This window comes from Neofelis nebulosa, chromosome 16 (assembly GCF_028018385.1).
Source record: "Neofelis nebulosa isolate mNeoNeb1 chromosome 16, mNeoNeb1.pri, whole genome shotgun sequence".
Classification (NCBI taxonomy): domain Eukaryota; kingdom Metazoa; phylum Chordata; class Mammalia; order Carnivora; family Felidae; genus Neofelis; species Neofelis nebulosa.
Window position 1 is genome coordinate 48204889 of NC_080797.1, and position 16144 is coordinate 48221032.

The 16144-nt window shown below is 44.7% G+C and overlaps 1 protein-coding gene across 2 annotated transcripts in view; it reads left to right on the top strand.

Annotated features, from left to right (window-relative positions):
* Positions 1 to 16144, top strand: part of YPEL2 (yippee like 2) — a 66073-nt gene that overhangs the window by 13724 nt on the left and 36205 nt on the right. For both annotated transcript variants that reach the window (XM_058704927.1, XM_058704928.1), the window contains exon 2: positions 8651 to 8964. In XM_058704927.1, coding sequence (XP_058560910.1) covers positions 8651 to 8948 — 298 coding nt within the window. In that variant the 3' untranslated portion in view covers positions 8949 to 8964. Of the gene's footprint in view, positions 1 to 8650; positions 8965 to 16144 lie in introns of those variants that run through there.

Genomic DNA, 16144 nt, shown 5'->3' on the forward strand with positions numbered 1-16144 from the left:
ATATTCATGGATCTTTGCCAGAAAGCTCTGTAACTCTTCCATTCCTCTGGAGAGTCTACATCACTGGATCCAGCCAGACCATCAGAAAGCCATGCTCTTGGGCTGCCCTGATTTGACCCCCATGTAGAATCCCTTTTACTGAATTGCCCTTTGGTGTTTGTTTTGCTGTGCATTTTCATGGAGGGACCTCTAAGAAATAGTCTTGCAAGAGTTTCATGGTGGGAACTATTGCTGTATGCTGAGGATCTTGTCCACTGTGTTCACTGCTCATCATCTCTACAACCACCCACAGGAGAAAGCTCTCAGAAAATAGCCTGAACAACCAAAATGCTTTTATTTTGTAGGAAATGTGAACCTTATAAGTACTGATATTTTTCTTCTGCCTTGCTTACTCGGGAGCTCAAAGCCAAATTTGCAATTGAAATTTAGTAAATATTTAGCAACGTAACAGCATGCATTTCTCTGTCTTAACTCTCCTTGTGTTCTTATATTCTTCCTACCCTAATTTTTTTTTAATTAAAAAAAAAATTTTAATGTTTATTTAGTTTTGAGAGACAGAGACGGAGCACGAGCCAGGGAGGAGCAGAGAGAGAGGGAGACACAGAATCCAAAGCAGGCTCCAGGCTCTGAGCTATCAGCACAGAGCCCAATGTGGGGCTTGAACTTGCGAACCATGAGATCGTGACCTGAGCTGAGGTCAGACGCTTAACCCACTGAGCCACCCAGGTGCCCCAGTAATTTCTTAATCTATGTTAAAAGTATATGCTTTTGTAAGTTACCTTTAATCCTTTTTGGAGATGTGAGTTGTGTAAGAAAAAGAAGGAAGCCATTGATGGACATTAGCCACGTGTCCTTGGTAATGAATCTTCAGACAGATTGTTTGGGCTTTTTATATTATTATCTAAATTGTAGAAACAAGTAATATCTGATCTCTTCATAGCTAGTAACAGCTACCTCTATCTAGTGTCTAGTGAATTACATGCAAGTTTCAGGATGTTCAAGGGGAACTACCTTTTTCCTATGCAGATGTTCTAACAGATGTAAGCCTCATGTGGCGACCTCCCCAGGTAGATAGAGTGCTGAACTAAGGGCCTCGTGGTAATACAATGCTTCGCTAACAGATGTTGCAAAGACACCATCTAACAGCCATTTCTGAGTGGACTCTGCACGACTGGTATGTTCTGTGACCTCGCTGAAATCAAGGTCTTAGCAGAATAAAGGATGGTGGATGGATTCTGTGCTCTGGGGCAGGATTCATCTGGCAGAGACATCATTACAATATGGAATCAGGACTTTAAGAGACAAAGGAATCCTAGAGATCATGTAGGATTATCATCTGACAGATAATCCTTGTGAAATCAAGCCTCAGCCCTATGTCCAGGGTAGAGATGAATGGTTAACTTTGTTTATGAGAGTGGTTCTGGGTGCCTGGGTGACTCAGTCCGTTAAGCGTCTGACTCTTGATTTCAGCTCATGTCATGATCTACTGGTTTGTGAGATTCAGCCCCACTTTGGACTCTGCACTGGCAGTGCGAAGCCTGCTTGGGATTCTCTCCCTCCCTCTCTCTTCTGTGTCTCTCCCCACCTCTCCCCTGCTCTCTCTCTCTCCCAAAATAAAAAAGTAAACTTTCAAATTCCAAAAAAAAGGAAAGAAAGAAAGAAAAAAAAAAGAAATAAAGAATGGTTCCTTGAAGATCCAAGCTGGCTTTTATTATCATCTGAATGAATTTGAAGTGCTGCCTGGGTCCAGTTCTACACAGTGGGTAACTAGGAATGATGACATTGATTTTCCTGTGTGCCTTGCTCATCAGCTCCATGGTAGTTGTAATAGGGGTATTTCAGTAAAGTTTTCACTAGTGGCCCCATTGTGGGGTTAGTTGAATCAGGGTGGGCTACAGAGGTAACTTTTCCACAGCACTAGGTGATAGAATGGTCTGTTTGGAATGATATAGCAATAATGTTAGATCCCCAGCTAAGCCACAAAAATCTACTTAAAGCAGTGTACCTTTAAGTGGATTAATTTAGGCCCTAACCCTGTAACCACTTTGAGTCAATGTGGGAGATAGGAACACTGCCCATTTGGGTCTTGTGAATAGAAACAGTTCCCGCGCTTTTTCTCCCTTGCTGGTAAGGATGATTACAGCTAATTAGGGTTATCGAATGCTAACTCATCCAGGTGCTATGCTTGAATGCTTCACTTGCAATATCTCATTTGATTCTTTTGTCTCCTCCACAAGGTAGGCACTGTTGTTCTTCCCTTTCAGGCAACTTGGCCAGTGGTGATGCAGCTGGTGAGAAAACCCGAGACTAGACCCAACCAAGTCTGTTGCCCTCTAGATCCTGTAATCCCTCACCAGTGGACTAACACCACCAGCCACTTCTCTTATTTGATGGTCCAGGAAAACTGGGTCTCTCTACTCCCGGGTCTGGGTTCAGGACCTTCCTCCTGGGATAGAGGCCTTCCACAGCCATTATCTCTTTTTCCTCCCTCCCAGTTCCAGAAATGGCTCACCTGGTCCTTTTCCACTGCCACCTTTCCCCCCCCCCCCCATTAAGGGTTTCTCTCTCAATATGTGTGTAATTTAACCTAGCCCCCACAAAGGCAAAGAATGGAGTTGGATGCCAATGACAGGCCTTTGATTAATGCCCAGGACTTAGAACATCTTCTGTAGCCAAGGACCATAGTTCTGAGCATCTCAGCACAGGATCTAAGTGGGGGCTGTCAGAGGAGAGTAGTATTTCATGGGCCCTGGGGACCCAGAGTATATTTGCCTCCTACCTCATTACTTTGAGGGGGAAGGGAGGGACCTCAGTCATGTCTGCTATCCACACAGGGGTGGACTGGTCTAGTCAGCAGCCCAATGGGAAGCGGAGGGAGTTCAGTTCAATAATGGCTGCTACTGGGGCGCCTGGGTGGCTCAGTCGGTTAAGCGTCCGACTTCGGCTCAGGTCACGATCTCGCGGTCCGTGAGTTCGAGCCCCACGTCGGGCTCTGGGCTGATGGCTCAGAGCCTGGAGCCTGCTTCCGATTCTGTGTCTCCCTCTCTCTCTGCCCCTCCCCCGTTCATGCTCTGTCTCTCTCTGTCTCAAAAATAAATAAAAAACATTAAAAAAAATTAAAAAAAAATAATGGCTGCTACTGTGTGCTCTCTGCTGCTGAGTCCAGGGAGCACAAAAATGTGGTCCTTGTCCTTGGAACTTACCTCTGATGGAGGATACAGAGGTAGAAAAGGATACTTTTGGTTCCTTAAGACGGAGGTGAGCACAGAGGAAGAACCAATAAGCCCCATGTTGGGGGTGGCACTTGAGTGGAGTCTTTTTTTTTTTTTTTTTTAAGAGCATGAGCAGGGGAGGGAGGGTGCAGAGAGGGAGGGAGGGAGAGAGAGAGAGAGAGAGAGAGAGAGAGAGAGAGAGAGAGAGAATCCCAAGCAGGCTCCACACCCAGTGGGAACCCCAACACAGGGCTCAATCCCAAGACCCTGGGATCACAATCTGAGTCAAAATCAAGAGTTGGATGCTCAACTGACTAAGCCACCCAGGAGCCCCTTAGCTGAATCTTAATGGACAAGTTAAAGGGCCTAGTAAGAAGAGGTGGGAAGAATGTGTCAGGCTGAGGGAATGGCATCAACAAAACTGTGGAAGGGTGAAATGCAAGTATGGTGTATTAGAGGGAACTAAGAGTTTGATAGCCAAATCTGAGCACTTAGGAGAGTCCCTGACACATGGTAGACCCTTAAATGTCAGTTTAAAAAATGGGAGTATAGAGTATGAGGTGTGGTAGAGATGAATCTGAAGCAGTTTGTGGGTGTCAATGGTAGATGGTTATCAGTGGTAGTACACACTAGGAATTTATTGTGTACTTACAGGTGCACAAGCTGAATATTAGTTAATCTTCACAGAGTCTTATGAAGCTGATATTATTATTCCTGTTTTCTAATGAGGATGGTAGCATGGTTCAGAGAGGTTAAGTAAATTTCCCCAAGGTCACCCAGCCTGTAAAGGTTAAAACAGATTTAAAAACCCTGAGTATGGTTCTAGAACCCATCTTAACTACTGCTCTGTGTTGCTTTTCTTTTTCTTTTTTTTTTTTTAACTTTTAAAAATTTTTATAAAATGTTTATTTTTGAGAGTGTGAGCAGGGGAGGGGCAGAAAGAGAGAGAGAGGGACAGAAGGTATGAAGCAGGTTCTGCACTGACAGCAGAGTGCCCGATGTGGGGCTTGAACCCACAAATGCACAAACCATGAGATCATGACCTGAGCCAAAGTTAGACACTGGATGCTTAACCAACTGAGCCATCCAGGCACCCCCCTCTATTGCCTTTCTGAAGGCCATGGGAATGACAAAACGGTCAAATCTGCTTTTTAAATAGGTAACAATGGCTGCAATACAGAGGATGGATTTGAAAGGGAAAAGAGGCTCAGGGGCCTGCTAGGGCTGTATAAATCAGAGATGTGTTCTTGGCAGTCCTTTAGGGCGTGTAGGAGCATGGCCACTGAAGAAGCCACCTCTTCGAAGGACCTCAGTAGCAATTAGGGAAGCACTTCTATGGCTCCTCCAGTGTCATCCATCACCTCCTTGTTGCCTTGAAAAGTCTAGGTTTGGAGAAAAGTCACCCCAAAAGTGCCATCTCCTGTGCTGCCCAAGGACAAGTGAGAGGGTCCTAATGGAAGTGGCGATATAATCCTCAAGCCTCTTTTTTCTTTCTTTCTTTCTTTCTTTCTTTCTTTCTTTCTTTCTTTCTTTCTTTCTTTCTTTCTTTCTTTCTTTCTTTGTAGCAGCATCTTTTTCTAATTGACCACTAAAAATAATGGGGCGCCTGGGTGGCGCAGTCGGTTAAGCGTCCGACTTCAGCCAGGTCACGATCTCGCGGTCCGTGAGTTCGAGCCCCGCGTCAGGCTCTGGGCTGATGGCTCGGAGCCTGGAGCCTGTTTCCGATTCTGTGTCTCCCTCTCTCTCTGCCCCTCCCCCGTTCATGCTCTGTCTCTCTCTGTCCCAAAAATAAATAAAAAACGTTGAAAAAAAAATTTTAGCTATAATTTGGTATAATTGTATGCCAATACTGTGTTCTGACATGTCATTTGCTGCTCATGACCCTGTGTATGTTGGTATTTGAGTTGGGGAAGCTGAGGGTCCAGTGGTTGAATAAATTGCTAAAGGTCATTGAGCTAGAGAGGAGAAGGAATGGTTTGTGATTCCACAGCCCACTTCTTTTCCAGGCAGTCTTTGCCTACCCTCCACCAAAGTACCCCACAAAAACAACAGACTGGTGCTGTCCTGTGGCTGGAGGTGTTACTTCCCCTAGTGAGTTCCACCTTCTCAGTTTGTGTGGTCCCTTGTCTCCCACCTCATTCATCGAGTTCTTTCATGGCTTCCCTGGAGAATTTGTCCCTTCTGCCTCTCCATCCTGGGGACATTCAGAAATTTTTCTTCTGAGTTCCAGCCGCGGTTGTGGCTCCTGGTGGAAAAGGCCTGTCAGGTGGGACAGCCAGGTTTGCTGTGTGCTCCCTGTGCATTTGGCTCTCAAAGTGCAGTATCTGGGGTCTTTGTTTTGAATCATAATAGTTCACATCTTTTCTTTCCATGCTGATCAGCAGGAGCCAGCTGGGGTTGGTAGCAAATCTTCCTTTAATTTCCATTGTGATGGATTATTGCTTCACTTAAAATGGTGTTTAATTTGTACATGTGCCCTGAGGCTTTTAAATATCGAGCTCATTTGATTATTGTTGGAAATCAATTTGGACTCCAGTATGTTCAACGAGTTGGACTCGTGAAGCCCCATGGAGCTTATGGCCCCATTACAGGTACCAAAGTCCAACAATCAAAATGTGGTGAGTTCTGCAGCCTCATACCCTAGTTTCTTCCCTTAAAGAAAAAAAAAATCCATCTATTTTACCTTCCTTCCTAAGAATTGACTCAAAGACACAGCTTTTAAAATTTTCACTTAAGAGGGAAGAAGACAGTAATAGATGATTACTTTTTGGACCTAGCTGTCATCCTTTTTTTTTTTTTTCTTTCTGTGACAGCCTACTGTTTCTCTTTTTAGACACAAGGACCCTCTCTTGATTCTGCTTCAGCTTGCTTTCTACTTACCCCCTCTCATTACTTCCAGCTTGCCCTGTAGTGCTTGGACAAGATGCATATTTCAGCAAGCCACTTTTTCTTTCCTTGCTTTTCCTTTAGATGCTTGTGAATTCCTATGAAAAGAGGGAGAGGAGCAGAATGAACAGCAAAGTCTCATGCCTGCTGTTTAGGCTCCCCAGGGTTTCTCTAGTACCAAGCAGCCTGAGATATTGCTTATGGGGTCAATTTTTCTTTTGTCTTTTTAAGTTCAGAACTATGGTATGCAGTGAATGTGTGTGCATGGGTATGTGTTTGTATGTGACATGTTCACATTGAGTACAGACTATAAATGGTTATTCCTCAGAAGGAGCTTTGAACAAGTTTTGGAATTCAGATTTGAAGCTGAGCATAACCAGAAACCCCTGTGTACAAACTTTTTTTTTTTTCCTTCCCCTCTCGTTTCCTACAGAAGATAAGTGAGAGAAGAAATAATTCTACTCTGGGGAAATGCATAATTTAGAAGCTGTCTGCATGTATAAGAAAACAGACTCTGTGGCTGCTCTATAAACCCAGACTGGCAGCCAGGGCTCGTTGTTTCCTTTTCTTCCTTCAGTGTTTGTATAAGACTGATGGGACCCATGCTCCTAGTGCTCCCCACTGGGCAGCTAAGGCTGTGGACTTCAGAAGCTGGCCTGGGGCTAGCCTTGAGCTCATTTCCCTGCTTGCCTTTCCTATTTTCTACCCTGACCTACCACCCCTTTCTTTCCTGGAGATAACTGCCCTTCCTGCGAGTGAAACAGAGATATTGGAAAGTTCAAGGGTATTTCAGGAAACCTAGGCAGGGTACTTGTCTCTTTCTACCACCCTGTAACACCTCAACACCCAACACCATTGGTCTACCATGGGTTTTTGTTTTGACCAGACTCACCTTACCTGCTATCAAAAGATGTCCATGGTGAGAAGGAGGGGCTCTGGGTCCAAGGGGTCATGTATCTTCCTTCCTCATCTCCTATTATGGCCAGGCCTAACTCTGAGGTAAAGCTAGGGAAACTAATTCTCACTTCCAAATTCTTCCAGGTATTTCTGTACTGTTCAGTTTACCCTGATTTCACATCTTTAAAAATAGTGGTGGGGAGACTAAGCAGGGAAAACACTATACCTGGGCCCCTGTAAGTCTGAATCCCTTCAGTAGTTGGACACCTCATGTGTAATTGGTCATCCTGAATGTGGAGCCACTGTTGTCCTTCAGCCTAATGCTGGCCCATGCTGTTGGCCATTCAGGAAGATATACAGAGTCCTAGAGGTATAGTGAGGGTATAGTGGCTCTCAGTGACTGCTGTGGTGGGAAAGATATCAGGGAGGAGGGCAGCATCCCTTTGGAAGATTTGATTAGTGAGGTTTAGGGGAAAAAGAGGACTATGATTTGCAACGTTCTCTAAACATCCAGATGGATCCCAGACACAACCCAGAAGATCTGATTTTATTTGTCTTCCTCCCCCGGCTCTCTAAATAATTTTATCTTCAAAGCATGATGCAGGCATTAATTAACACTGTGGCTCTCCTGGGAGGTAGGCAAGTGGGAACACCACCCCTGTTAGTGAAGCCCAAGGAATAGGCAGGTTCAGAAGCTTTAGGTGGGGGAGCCAGAGAAGCAGGGTATGTATTGAGGTTTTGCCCTCAGACCTTTACTTGGACATAGCCTAGAAGCCACCCACTTTCTCAGTGTCCTTGGTTCCTAGTAGAATAAAATTGCTGAGGCAATGGCGGAAGAGATGTTTGGCACTGTGGGATGACTAATGGGAACTTTGAGGGTTGAGGAGAGATTCTGGTAAAATTCACTGTCATTGTGAATTTTAGATGCAGGGGTCTGATTGTGCCATTTGTTTCATTCATTTCCTTGCTTGCTTTTCAAACAAACAAACAAACAAACAAACAAACAAAGTACTAAGCATCTATTTCTGGGCAAGGTATGGCAAAAGAGCTTGCTAACCATAAGGGACCCTGCTGGTTGGGAACTTGATCCTTTGTATCCCATGCTTGATCCATAAAGCAAAGGGTGGGATGGAGCATGGTGGTTTCTGCTGGTAGTGGTTTCAAGTGTTGGAAGACTCCAGGTATCTGGAAATGGATGAGACATAAATCTGTGACTGTTGATGTAGTGACTTTGTAGAGGCTGAACTTTGCCTTTTCCTTTAGCCATATATCTTGGTTGGCTCAGAAGAGGAGGCCCTTAGGAGTCTTCTCCCTGGGGCTACAGGTGGCGCATCCTTAAGCCTGGCCTCTTATAGGGTCCCCTAAGAATGGTGATCATGCCCATTTCTGAATGTTGGTGGAGGGTAGGTGGGGTGGCTGTTGAGTACCCTGAGTTGATACTGAACCTCCAACTCTAGAAAAGCAGCGACACTGGGATCTCCAGTAGTTTCTTTCTCATTCATTGGGCATCTTGGCAATGATGACAAGAGACAGAGAAGGGGTCATTTTTTCCTATAAATGTTGCCCTCTCTCTTGGGTGGCAGTTGGACTCTACTTGCTTTGCAGGAAGCCCTGTTCCATCAGTTAATGATATTCCCCTTATCTTGGCACTGCAGGCTGCTGAGAACCAGCCCTAGACCTCTGCTTGAGGGTCCTTCCTCTGAAGACATCACCAGTGTGTGGAGCGTGCCCCACACCCACCCCCTGCTAAACCACGGCCTTTACCTGTGTCTTCCGGTGTTTCCCGTGCGACCCATCCTGTGGGAGTGCCTCGTGGGCCACTCCAGAGTTCACTCCACGCTCCACGGCGCCAATGGTGAAGATGACAAGATCCAAGACTTTCCAGGCATATTTGCCTTCCTGCCACCGGACCTACAGCTGCATTCACTGCAGAGCCCACTTGGCCAATCATGATGAACTCATTTCCAAGGTACATGTTCCCTGCAGGCCTTGCTTGCCCACCCCGGGTGTGGGGGGGCATTTCTGGCTCATAAGGTTGCACAGGTTTATAAACTCTCCCAAAGAGCCTGGGATATTTGTGGTTTTTTGTTTTGTTTTGTTTTTTGTTTTTACAGGTTCCCTTCCTGGCTGTCTCACTCAACTGAGAAATAACTCTGAGTTGGAGGGAGAGTGTACTAGTTTAGAATGTAATTTTGGAAATTAAATGTCATCCCTGTTGGTGGCTGGGGAAGTTGGTGGCTCACAGGCCAGAGGGGAGAGGGGCTGAAGAGTGATTGGAGCCTTTCGCTAGGCTGGCTTAACTCAGGTTGGCAGGTGAATGCCGTGTAGAGGGCTGCATGCCTGGAAAGTGAGCTCTAAGAAAGTTGGTAGGGGCAGGATATCTCAGAGGATATCTCACTTCTTAGCTGACATGAGAAAGGATATTTCCTGCTAAGCCCCCTGGGAAGGTTACAAGATGACTGAGTTACTAAAACGGGTGTCCTTTGGGGAGGACCAAAAGTGGCTTGGTAAAGAGCTGACCTTGTCCTGTGGGGATCTTTAGGGCTTCTACATGAGATAATATGGTGTGACACTTGATCAAAATTAGAAGAAATAATGGAACCTTATTTTCCTGGAAAAGCATTAGCAACTGCTTCCTAAAGTTGGGGCAAGGAGATTATTAATAAATCAATAAACATCCCAGTTGTTCAATCCAGGAACTGGCTCCTTCAGGCAACATTCTCAGGGTAGCTACCTCCCTCCTGGCCCTAAATTCCCATGAGAGGAGAAATGGGTTTTACTAGGCTGCACAAAAAGGATAAAGATCATGGGGACCTTTTCCCTCTAAAAACCATCCTTCCTCAGAACCGGGACTTCATGCCATTAAATAAAAAAACAAGCCAACCTGTAATCATACCCAGACTAAATTAAAAAAAAAAAAAAAGTGCTCTTGATCTGTTTACAAGAACTTCTAGAAAAGGTGGCATCACTTTTCCCTGACTCTGGCTCGATAGCCCAGCCAGAGAGAAGGCTGGGAGATGAAGGGTCAGTAGTTCTAGAACAGTCCCGTCCAGCTGGCTAATTTGACAGGAAGTGAAGGAGTCTGTTTGAACAACCATGTGTGGTTGTGGGGCTTCTCAAATCAGGACTAAGAATGGAAGTCCTCCTTCTAGGCCTATTCCAAGATCTAGGGTTACTACAGAGTTTGAATCCTGGAGCCCTCAGAGTCTTGACCTCTAGCCCGCTTTTACTTCTCTAGGTTTCTGCTAATTACTTTCCTTTATGCCATTTATGTTCCAGCCAGCCTGTAGCTCCCTTCTCTGTCAATAGACTCATCTTGTCTCAGATTCAGCTTGAATCTTTTGGGAACCCCTCAAGTCTGGAATTTTGGATGTGGGGAGGCTGTGTCAGTGAGGAAAGAGAGGATCAGTCCTCTTGGCTTTGGAAGGGGGCCTACAAGCTTGGAGGGAAAATGTGAGCTGTCCTATTTCTGGAAATCTCCAGGGAAAAATGGAAGTCAAGACATCCTTTTAATACCACGAGAAAGTGCTATGTATCATAAGAAATTGAGGTAACAATAAAATGTATTTTAGCACCTTCTGTGTATTAAAAACTGCAACTTGACACTTTGTAAATGTTATCTCACTTAACCCTCATAAGAAGACTTTAAGGTAGGCTATAGTAATCATTTTATGGATGGAGAAGTTGAGACTCATACAGGCTGTCCAAGAATGCAAATTGGAGGCTTAAAGGAGAGAGAGCAATTACTTTGAGTGTGTTCAAGAAGGATTTCTGGAAGGGGTGGTATTTGAGCTGGGTCTTGTGAGATGTACAGAAAGGAACGTGTGGAGATGGTAGTGGCCTTCCACACTGATGTTTGGAGCCTGGTATTCAGGGCCTTGGACAATCTGGCCTTTTGAGTTTGATTTCTTGCCAGTTCGTTGCTTTATTTTCCAACCACTTGGAACTAAGCAACATCCCTGAATATGCAGATGGGGGTATTTCAGTCCTCTGTGCCTCAGCCAACAGCATCCCTTCTTCCTCACCTCTTTCCTCTCTCCCAGGAACTTTTATACATTCTCCTTCATCTGGGACCATATCTACTAGTTTGGTGTCTCTGGGTTAGAACCTGACCCATGGCAAGAGCTCAGTAAATGAACAGATAAACAGATGGGTGGATCCTGAGCCTTAGGAGAAGACCAGTGATGAGCAAAGAATGTCTTTGTTGGCCTCATGTCCTCTTTCCTGCCCCTTCTGGGGCAGAAAGGCTCATTCACAAGTCCAGGCCAAAGTCAGCACAGGCTTCAGTTTCACTGGCCACAACCGGTGCACAGATGGGGTGCATTAGAGCTTGATGATTTAAAAAGTTGGGTTAAATGCCTGGCTGTGGGGAGAGGGTGAGGGAACTATGGCTGGCACGGCACAAAGATTCCTTTATTTCATTCCGCAGCCACCCCCAGCATTAAATAATCTATAGATTCTTATGCAGGTCCACTTAACGGAAAGATCACTGCCCCAACCCCCTCCTTGGAAAATGGGCCTTTCTTTTCCTTTTGTTTCTCTCTTCCATTTAAGAAAGTTCAGGGAGAGAATGTTTCTCCTGTTCTCCCCTCTTGACATAATCTCCTATGCGGTTTCAGAATCTGCCCAGTGGGAGTTAGGAGCTGGGAAGCAGATAACTGGAGCAGCAGTGTAATTAAATGATACTTTGTACTTGTAATAGAGCCTTTCATCTGGAAGCCTGACATTCCGTTGTTTGGTTTAAAAAAAAAAAAAAAAAAAAGTGAGTCTGACTTCCTTATGGAGAAGTGAACACAAAGGTCCAGAGAACTAAAGCTCGGAGTATGCGGCTGGTAGAGAACTGGGAACAGAGTCAGGACTTTGGGCTCCCGTGGAAATGTGTAGTTGCAAAGTTTTGAACAATTAGGGTCTATGCTGAGGTGGTGGAAAGAATCCTGCACCAGGCTTTTCACCGTCCTGGCTTGCTGTAAATCCCCAGAGGCCTCATTGCCTGGAATCAACTGTCCAACCTCTGAGTCTCAGTTTCTCACTAATAATTTTTTTTTTTTTACATCTATTTATTTTTGAGTGACAGAGACAGCATGAACAGGGGAGGGGCAGAGAAAGAGGGAGACACAGAATCTGAAGCAGGCTCCAGGCTCCGAGCTGTCAGCACAGAGCCTGACGCAGGGCTCTAACCCACGAACTGTGAGATCACGACCTGAGCCGAAGTCAGATGCTTAATCGGCTGAGCCACCCAGGCGCCCCTCAGTTTCTCACTAATAAAAGGAGTGAAGTAATATTTGCTGTGTGTAATGCCCAGTAGCTAGCACTTCCTGTGTGCTTACTATGTGCCATCTCCATAACAGTCCTGGAAAGTAGATATAACCATATTTGAAGGTTCGGTGAGGAGGTTTACCTCATTGGGTTGTTACGAGGCTGGATGAGATCATGGGTGTGGGGGTGGTTGGCAGATCACAAAGCTCCTATGCAAATACATAGTGTAGTCCCTTTGCTTCTCTTGGTCCAAAGCGGGATTGGGGGTGACAGAGGGGATTGTTCTTGCCTGATACCAAGCAAATTTAGTCTAGCTAAGGTAGTTTCACTTTAGAACCTGGAGCCCAGGAGTTTGATTTAAGAGTAAAAGGCCATAGAAGAGGACGACAGTAAAGTTTGTGTGTGTCTGCACAAAGGTAACAGTATTGCTCTGTAGGATGGGGGTGGGGGTGCTCTTTGAATTGATGACAGAACTATCTAGGGAATGTGCTGAGACATCCTACATTTTCTTAGGGGGTGTTGTGGTCTAAATGCTGGAGTGTTTGCATGCAGAGGTATTTTAAGTTGGCATGAGGAATTGCTCACATTGTTGTTTCTCACTTCACGGTGCAAGCCCCATTATAAAAATATACTGTGGTTATCAAATAATAATAGTTTCAGTTGGAACAGCTAGTTGCCCCAAGCGGGAACAATCGAATGCTCATTGCAGTGGAAACTAGCTATTATGGAAGCCTGGATCTTCACAAATTTTTTTCATGTAAATTTTCTGTCTGAGATCCTTCCTTTGTTTCTCTCCTGCCAACCTATCACCGTTTGATGGCATCGTGGAGCAGGATATTTGGGAATGGTGAGTTGGATTAACCTCTCACAAACTCACTTTGGGGATGATGGCTTCATTCCAAGACCCAGTTTGCTCTGGTCCTTGGAGGGAAGCTGTTGTAGGAGGCTGCAGAGTGGGTGTCCAGTGCAGGGGGAAGGTAGAAAGCTGTTTATTGCTATGTCCAATCTTCAGGTCAGATTATCTTCTGGTGGCAAATACAGAACTCCTAGAATTGCAGATCATCTAGCCCAGCCTCTCTTCATGAGGAAACAGGCTGTGGGCAACTTAGTGACTGGCCTGAGGTTCCACAGCCTCAGAACCACACATCTGTATTTCGTGCTCCCTCAGCTGTGCTCTGTGTGAAGAGCTCTGGCTCTTTTCAAGCCTCCTTGTGAGGCTGGGAGGTTTTAGGAGGCCAGTTCTTTTTGTTCCCTGTAGGGTTCCATTTGCCTTACAGCAGTAGCATTTTGGTTTTCCTTGCCTGCTTAGATGTAAGGTACAGCATTGCTTTGAGAAAAGTGGTGGGGAGGAGGGTGTTCTGAGGCCATGTATTGGTCTAGTGGCTACTGAGAAGCCCCCTCTGCCCGCCATGGCTTCTGAACCTCTGCTTCTGAGCACTAGTGTTCAACACCAGTGATTCTCAAAAAGACTAGTACCCATAACACAGTGGCTTATAGGTAGTGGACATAGAGGGGTGCTGATGTGGAAGTCCAGAGATCTGTTCTATCCTTTCCATTCTACTCATCAGGGATGTGTTTCTCTTCATTTACACCACCCACCAGCTTGTCTTTAATGTATAATAAATATCCTGGAAAGTTCGATGTTAAAAATAAATATAAGAATAGAGTTTCTAAAAATCCACTCATTTCTTTTTCTCTAAGTGTCTTGAAAATGTTATAGTGAGGGGCACCTGGGTGGCTCAGTCGGTTAAGCATCCAACTTCGGCTCAGGTCATGATCTCGCGGTCCGTAAGTTCGAACACCGTGTCAGGCTCTGTGCTGACAGCTCAGAGCCTGGAGCCTGTTTCAGATTCTGTGTCTCCCTCTCTCTCTGATCCTCCCCCATTCATGCTGTCTCTCCCTGTCTCAAAAATAAATAAACGTTAAAAAAAAAAAAAAGAAAATGTTATAGTGAGCTTTGGATTGTATTTAGTAGTGTTAATGACAGCTGTGTCACAGCAAGCAGTATAATTCATAAAGAATATATACAATACGATGTGGCTCTTGAAGATAATTCTGAGCTTTCCTAACTAGCAAAATATATGTTGAATTCCAATTTTATTAATTGAAAGTTTTTTGGTGTCCAATGGATATGTGACAACGATTCTTAAAAAACTGTAATGCAGTAAAATTAGTATTTCTATTCTAGCAGGAGGGGAAAACTAGATTATATGTAAACCTATAGATGTCTATAGCATAAAAAGTGAAATTTTTGTTTCTGAAATAACGTGACCTATGATTGTACCAGAGTTACCGATGGGCTTTAAGAAAAAGGATGTCACTAACAACCATGTTGGTAGGACCCATACCATAGTGGGTACCTTTGCTTCTTTTGCAGTGTTTGTTGGTTTCCTAAACAGCATTTCTGAGGTACAGCAAAGGCAGAAGTGATAAATTATGGAAGAGTTCCAACATAAACCAATAAGCCCCGTTTAAAAACACATTAAATCAATTTAGCTTTTGTAAAACCTTAAATCACTGACTTCTTTTTCCCAACTATCTGACCTTTGAAAGCCCTAATCTTCTGATGAAGTGATAGTTCTGGAGGAGTGCAAAAGGGCTGTCTGTTGATCACTTGGGAAGGGGTGACAGATCTTATACAGAAAACCTCCAGACAAAGGGATATGGTTAGATTACAGTGTTCCTTGGTGAAAAGAAACCATTTGAAGCATGTAAGGGGTAGTATATTATGGTATCTTTTCTCCATTGGGACAGAGAATGAATCACTTCAGCGTAGGATAAGTCATAAATTATTGCTAGGATAAATTGTATAGCATGATTGTTCGAACATAGAACCACCTTCACTGGATCTCAGAGGCCACTGGGAGGTGGGGGTGGAGGGCAGTGGGGGCCGTGCCTGTACGTGCAGTTTTGTCTCATGGGCACTGTTCTGTAATTGCACATGTACTAAATATGTACTCTGTGTAGCACTCTAGTAGATATTATAATATTACCCTCAAGGATTTTATCCTCAAGGAACTTGGACTCTAGCTGGGAGATAATAGGTTCATAAGTCATCCCTTCTTGAAATTTGTATTTCACCTTATGTTTATCTTAGGGCGCTTATCACAGTGTAGCAGCACATATCTCCATTAGCTTGTGAAATGCTTGAGGAGATAATTGTGATACCATCTTTGTTTCTCCAGCACTCTGCACAGCTCCTAAAGACTGGTAGATTTTCAGTGAATACATGAACAAATGACGATTATTATTCCAAAATAGAGACAGACATAAGAGGGTCTTAATTTGGAGCTCATGGACTGGCTTCAGGGAATCTCTGAACCTGTATGTTCAATTCTATGTGCATATCTGTTTTTCAAGAGAGGGTTCCGTAGCTTTCTGCAGGCTCTCAAAAGTTGTTGATCAAAAAAACCCCAAAAAGACACCATTAAAATCCATCTGTCTAGGAATTGAAGTTCTGGGAAGACTTGGTAGAAGAAGTGACATTGAGGTGTGCCTTGAAGCAAGAACCTGGACATGCGGAAATGGATGGGGAGGGACCAGTAAAAAGAGCAGCGTGAACAAAGAAGTGCAGGCAGGAAGCATGAGGGAGCAGCCATTCCTGTAGGTTAGATATTGAGGAGCTGTGTGAAAACAGGTCGAAGGAGTTGAAGCCAGACTGTTGGGAGAATAGAAGTCCTGGCTTTATACTGCTGGCAGTTGGGTGTCACTGAAACTTTTTTTTTTTTTTTTAATTTTTTTTCAACGTTTTTTATTTATTTTTGGGACAGAGAGAGAGAGCATGAACGGGGGAGGGGCAGAGAGAGAGGGAGACACAGAATCGGAAACAGGCTCCAGGCTCCGAGCCATCAGCCCAGAGCCTGACGCGGGGCTCGAACTCACGGACCGCGAGA